At 37.5% G+C, this 7500-nt stretch overlaps 1 protein-coding gene across 1 annotated transcript in view; it reads left to right on the forward strand.

Moving 5' to 3' along the window:
- Positions 1 to 2355: 2355 nt before the first annotated feature.
- LOC143039065 (uncharacterized) overlaps positions 2356 to 7500 on the forward strand; it is a 10522-nt gene continuing 5377 nt past the window's right edge. The window contains exon 1 of the mRNA XM_076208917.1: positions 2356 to 2892. Coding sequence (XP_076065032.1) covers positions 2356 to 2892 — 537 coding nt within the window. The remainder of the gene's footprint in view (positions 2893 to 7500) is intronic.

The following is a 7500-nucleotide window of genomic DNA, read 5'->3' on the forward strand; positions in this document are numbered from 1 at the left end:
ATTTTCATGTTCACTACTCTCCAATAGAATCTCTCTTTCTCTGACTCCGTTCTTTCCTCGTTTTTTGCCTTAGCTTCAATTCTTTTCTGCTTTTCTGCCTCTCTTTCCTCCTTATTCATTTCTCTTTTTATCCATACCTTTTTATATTGATCATTTGTTGCTAGTTTCCCTGTCTTGGATAGAATTTTCTCTGCTGTTGTTTGTGACCTGAATTTAATCTTAATTGGTCTGGTCTTATCTGTACTATATTTTCCGAGTCTGAATTTTTCCTCAATTTCCTTTATAATTTCTGGTTCATCTTCCTGGACTAATTTTAATAAACTGCTTACTCTTTCATTTTCCTCCTTGATTCTTGCGGTTCTATCTGGGTTATGTTTCTCTTCCATTCCTAATATAATTATACATTTCTTTTTGTCAGCTAATTCTCTTACTATATTCTCCTTCTGTCTCATCACTTTAATAACTGAGTCTTCATTATGTTCTTTCAATTGCTGTTTGACTATGTCAGTGAATGAAACCTTATTCCCTTCTTGAGTTATTCTCCAATTTTTAGCTTCTGTAGCTATTTTCTCTCTGTTTTCATTACTATTCTTCTTCAATTTCTCATTCTCCTCCTTTACATTTCCTAACTGTCTTTTTAGGTCCTCTATTTCTTCAGTTAAGTTTCTGTTAGCCTTCTCTAGTTGTTCCAACCTTTCAATTCTTTGGAAAATGGAGTCTACGTTACCTAACTTACGCTCCAAGTCCTCGATCACCTTATCAACTCTCTCCTCTAGTCTTATCAGTCGGGGGGGGGGGGGGGTTGTGTCCCCCCCACCCTCTTTAAATCCCTGGAACATATTCTCGTCACTTTCTTCTGTATTGCTCCTCTCTATACTTCTAATCTTTACATTTTTATTAGACATTTGATCCTCGCTAAGTCTTTTGTTTACCTTCCGCTTGTCTGGCTGGGCAAAGTCTACTCCCTCCTCATTTCCTTCCATTTCCCTCAGTAATCCCTCCCCTTTTCCTCTTTCCCTACGTTCCCACTACTCCACGAGCAATTTCCCCCCCACCCTGCAAAAACACTAGGCACTTCTCTTTGCGTTGGGATCCACAGACTTCACTTTTCTTCAGAACGTCTTCTAAGCCGTCCATTCGTTGAAGTGTGTGTGTGTGTGTGTGTGCGTGTGTGTGTGTGTGTGTGCGTGCGTGTGTGCATGTGTTTGATTCACCATGGTCTTAGGTCACGTGTTTGACTCGTGATCGACAACTATTAACCTCCCGGAAGAGAGCTCAGAGCTCATATATGACCTTACACGTAGCCTATACACACACCCAACTCCCCGCCCACGAGAGCTAGAGTAACGACCCGCCGGCCAGCGATACTGAAATAATTTCAGCCCTGGGCAGGATTCGAACCCGGACCGCCTTAGTGACAACCTGAACTCTACCACTGCGCCACGAGTTGTATATGTGTGTGGGGGTGGGTGGGGGGTGTATGTGTGTATGTGTATGTATATATATAACAATAATCACAATATACACGCGAGTAAAGATATTTGCAGACACCACGAAGGAATCAAAGAAAGAAATACTGAACGTTTTTGTTTATTAAGATATCTTCAGGGTAGAAAGACATACAGTAGATGATGGCATGAATATAGTAATAAGAGGAAAACAAGGAAGGTCACAACAATAAATGTACACTTCGTAGGATGCCTTAACACAGAATAAATCTAACAATACTTGCAATAAGAAGTACACATAATGATTAGAAAGAATATAGCCATAACACAAAATAGAAAATAGATAACAATAAAAGAATGAACAAATGACAACAATAAACAAAAAGTTAATAGAAAAACAAAAGTGACAATGGGTCACAAGAAACATCTATAACGAGGTTTTTCACAATAAGCACAAATTGAATTTAACAATTTCCACATCAAAATGCGTGCAATAAGATTTACAAAAACAAACACAACAAAAAATAAAATAGGAATAGTAAACATATAAAAAAGTGACAATTGGTCACAAGAAACCATTAAGGAGGAGTTTCACAACATTGTTCACTATCTTGTTGATGATAAAATTGTCTGGTTTATATAAACCCACACTTAATCTAGACAATCTTATCATCAACAAGATTATGGAACAATGTCGTCCACATATCTACCGTAAGTGAAAGGACGAATATGGGGAACAGAAAGAACTCTTCTCTCCACCAGGCCCATGTAAAAGTTGGCAAAGAGGACCCCAAGTGGGGACCCCATCGCCACACCGTCCACCTGTCTATACATTTTTCCATCTGGTCCACGGAATGGGGATTCTTTGGTGCAGGCTTCAAGTAGAAGACGCAGCAGATTTTCCGGGATGTCCAATCTGCTACGTCTTCTACTTGGAACCTGCACCAAAGAATCCCCATTCCGTGGACCAGATGGAAAAATGTACAGACAGGTGGACGGTGTGGCGATGGGGTCCCCACTTGGGGTCCTCTTTGCCAACTTTTACGTGGGCCTGATGGAGAGAAGAGTTCTTTCTGTTCCCCATCTTCGTCCTTTCACTTACGGTGGATATGTGGACGACATTTTTGTGGAGGTCAGAGACCGAAAACATCTCCAGGATTTACGTGACGCGTTTATAAGTAGCTCTTGCCTTAATTTCACTCTCGAGCTGCATGATGATGGGTCCTTACCCTTCTTAGACGTGTTTGTTAAGCCAGTTGATAGCAAATTCGTGACTTCAGTTCACGTCAAAGAAACTAATGAAGGAAGATGCCTGAACGCCGAAGGAGAATGTCCCACCTCTTATAAAAGAAGTGTCATCCGCTCTTACGTCAACAGAGCATTCACCCATTGTTCTACTTGGCCCCTACTCCATCAAGAGCTTCAACGTCTACAGCAAGTCCTAGTGAATAATGGCTTTTCCAACAAGGACGTCCAGTCTATCATCATGCAAAAGATAGAGGTTTATATGAGATCTCACAGCCCCCGCCCTGAGAAACGCCCCCCCCCAATCCTTCTGCATTATAGATCTTTCATGAGTACAGCATACCGTACTGATGAAAGAGTATTGAGGGAAATAGTTGAACGTGGAACCCGTCCCATAGACCCCGAGGACAAGTTGGAGCTCCGTATTTTCTATAAAAACATCAAAACCTCTAACCTCATCCTAAAAAATAACCCTTTCCGTACCCAAAACCTCCTCAAAAGAAGTAAAGTCGTGTACGAATTTATCTGCCCACACGAAGACTGCAAGCTTCGTCCTTCTTCCTATATAGGAATGACGACAACTTCTCTTTCCCGACGCCTCACTTGCCATTTACAGAACGGAGCTCCAAAGAAACACTTTTCAGATACACACTCTACTCTTTTGTCCAGGGAGATCTTAGTCGACAACACGAGGATCCTAGATTCTGCCAATGACAGCCACCGGTTGGAGATTCTAGAGGCCCTTTATATTAAGGAGAAAGCCCCCACTATGAATATACAAAATGGAATTACTCCACTGGCTCTGGCTACTCTACATGGACACTCATTCACCACCACATACAACTCCAAAAGAAGAATTGACAGAATATCACCAAGTCAGCCCCCGGACATAAGGCCCACACTACAAGCAACACCAGAATCACAAGGGACAGATTCCCACTGAGTCCACCCATGGACAAAATCCCCCCCGCATTTATTGTGACCTCTCCCAATTACCACTTTGGTTTGTATTTAAACTGTAACAGCTTTGTACCAAATATATTTTGTACTTGAAAATGCTCAAAGATGAGCGAAACGTCGTACGGTAATATTTTATTCCGCCTCCCCGATGAGCCGAGATCCCTGATTACAAAATTTGAGTCTATCAACAAGAAGTTGATTCTAGCCCAAGCTGCAGTCAAATTTAATTATATATATATATATATATATATATATATATATATATATATTTTTTGTAGGTGTATGCATATATATATATATATACATATATATATATATATATAATATATATATTTCGTGTAGGTGTATGCATATATATATATATATATATATATATATATATACACATATATATGCATATATATGTATATATACATATATATATACATATATATATACATACATATATATATATATATATATATATATATATATATATGCAAAATAACCATAGGAGTAGGGAAACTTGTAGACAGTAAGGACTTTCGTATATTACATATTCACTCTGAAGATGTAATATACGAAAATACTTACTGTCTACAAGTTTCCCTTTTGTGGTTATTTTGCGTTTTCATATCACACACACACACACACACACACACACTTGAACGAATGGACGGCTTAGAAGACGTTCTGAAGAAAATTGAAGTTTGTGGATCCCAACGCAAAGATAAGTGCCTATTGTATTTACAGGGTGGAGGAAATTGCTCGTGGAGTAGTAGGAAAGTAGGGAAAGAGGAAAGGGGGAGGGATTACTGAGGGAAATGGAAGGAAATGAGGAAGGAGTAGACTTGGCCCTGGCAGACAGGCGAAAGGTAAACAAAAGGCCTCCCGACGACGACGAAATGTCTAATAAAAATGTAAAGATTAGAAGTATAGATAAGAGCAATACAGTAGAAAGTGATGAGAATATTTTCAAGGGATTTAAAGAGGGTGGGGGGACACAAACCCCCCCCCCCCGACTGACAAGACTAGAGGAGAAGGTTGATAAGGTGATCGAGGACTTGGAGAGTAGGTTAGGTCATATGAACACCATTTTACAAAGGGTTGAAAGATTGGAAGAACTAGAAAAGGCGAATAAAAACTTAACTGATGAAATAGAAGACCTAAAAAGACAGTTAAGAGAAGTAAAGGTGGAGAATGAGGAATTGAAGAAGAATAGTAAAGAAAACAGAGAGACAATAGCTAAAGAAACTAAGAATTGGAAAACAACCCAAGAAGGAAATAAGGTTTCATTCACTGACATAGTCAAACAGCAATTGAAAGAACATACTGAAGACTCAGTTATTAAAGTGATGAGACAAAAGGAGAATATAGTAAGAGATTTAGCAGACAAGAAGAAATGTATAATTATATTAGGAATGGAAGAGAAACACAACACAGATAGAACCACAAGAATCAAAGAGGAAAATTAAAAAGTAAGCCAATTACTAGAATCAGTTCAGGAAGATGAACCAGAAATTATGAAACAAATCGAAGAGAAATTTAGACTCGGAAAGTATAGCACAGACAAGACCAGACCAATTAAGATTAAATTGAAGTCACAAACAACGGCAGAGAATATCTTATCCAAAACAGGGAAACTAGCAACAAGTGAACAATATAAAAAGATATGGATAAAAAGGGAAATGAATAAAGAGGAAAGAGAGGAAGAAAAGCAGAAAAGACTGGAAGCTAAGGCAAAAAACGAGAACAGAACGGAGTCAGAGAAAGAGAGATTCTATTGGAGAGTAGTGAACATGAAACTAAGGAAGTTCGACATACAAAAGAAAAACATAAGGGAAACAGAGAACACAATGGAAGTGGCAGAAAACTAAGAGTGTCTTACACAAATATAGATGGATTAATAACAGGATTGAATGAGCTGAATGATTATTTGAAGGAAAAAGAACCGGACATAATGGGAATTGTAGAAACAAAATTAAAAGGCCCACTACCACCCAACAGTGTAGGACATGATGCATACAATTATTGGATTAGAAACAGAGAGAAAAAACAAGGGGGTGGAGTTATGTTCCTGACTAAGAAGGATATAAACGTGAAAGGTGTCATATATGGAAAGAATACAGTAGAGATGATTATGATAGAAGTGGAAGACCGAGATAAGAAGAGCAGAAAATTTGTGATCAATTATGTGCCTCCGAAAACAGCCTCATGGGAGGAGAGTGAACATAAAAGTATGTTAGAGGACACAAAGATAGCATTAAATAAAATAATGGAAGACGGAGGAAGAATAGTTATGATGGGCGACTTTAATTGCAAGGAAATCTGCTGGGGAGAAATGACAGTAAAGAATGGTGATGACTCATGGGGAAATGCTCTACTTGAGATGATTACTGACCATTCAATGACACAATGGATACAGGAGAACACTAGGTATAGAAATGAAGAAGAACCATCGAGACTAGACTTAATAATTACATCTGAACCTAGAATAGTGGACAAGATTGAATATAAAACACCAATAGGTAAAAGTGACCACATATTGATTGAACTGGAACTTAATGAAGAAAAATATATGAAAAGAAATGAACAATATAGAAAAGGAAGAATGATGTATGAAAAAACAAACTTTGATAAAATAAGAGAATTCTTCCAACAAGAAAACTGGGAAGAAATATACAAAGAAGAAACATCAGTGGAAAAGAAATGGAATATTTTGACAAAAATTTACAAAAAAGGAGTGGAAAAGTATGTCCCAAGACAAAAACAAGAAAAAGAATATGTAAAATGCTGGTACAACAAAAGTTGTAGGGAGTTAAAAGACAAAAGAGACAAAGCCTGGACCAGATGGAAAAAAGACAGAAGACCTGAGAAATGGAAAATATATACTGGTTATAGAAATGAATATGTACAAAAGTGCAGAGAGGAAAAAAGAAAATATGAAAAAGATGTTATAGAAAAGTGTAAAGATCAACCAAAATTATTTTACAGATTTGTAAACAATAAACTGAAAAACAAACAAGACTTGGAGAAATTAAGACAAGGAGGAATTGAATACACTGAGGAAATGGAAATGGCAGAAATTATGAACAAACATTTTAAATCAGTGTTTACAAGGGAAAATATACAACCTGAAGAGATTGAGTGGAAAGAAAAAGTCCCCCCTATGGAAGAAATAGAAGTAACAAAGAATGAAATATTGACACACTTGGGTAATCTTGATGTCAGAAAATCGCATGGGCCAGATGAAATAGCAAACTGGATTCTGAAAGAATGCAGGAATGAACTGGCAGACAAAATACATAGCATAATAAGCAGTTCCTTAAAAGAAGGAAAAGTTCCAGAAGATTGGAAAAAAGCAAATATAGTACCTATATATAAAGGAGGAAATAAAGAAGAACCTACCAACTATAGACCAGTCTCTCTAACAAGTACAATAGCAAAAATTTGTGAAAGAATTATCAAAAGTAGATGGGTAAAATACTTGGAAAAAAACAACGTACTAAATCCAAGGCAATTTGGATTCAGACAAGGACGATCATGCGTCACCAATTTAATATGTTTCTATTCAAGGCTAATAGATATAATACAAGAAAGAGATGGATGGGCTGATTGTGCATTTCTAGACCTAAAAAAAGCTTTTGACAAAGTACCACATAAGAAGTTGCTTAAGAAATTAGAATATGAAGGAGGAATACAAGGTAAATTGCTAAATTGGATGGAAGACTTTTTGCAAGAAAGAAAAATGAGAGTAGTGATAAGAAACTAGCACTCAAAATGGAATGAAGTAATAAGCGGTGTCCCGCAGGGAACAGTTCTGGCCCCAATAATGTTTGCTATATATATTAATGATATGGATGAAGGA

This window comes from Oratosquilla oratoria, chromosome 25, assembly GCF_046742065.1.
Source record: "Oratosquilla oratoria isolate Oo_2021 chromosome 25, ASM4674206v1, whole genome shotgun sequence".
NCBI lineage: Eukaryota > Metazoa > Arthropoda > Malacostraca > Stomatopoda > Squillidae > Oratosquilla > Oratosquilla oratoria.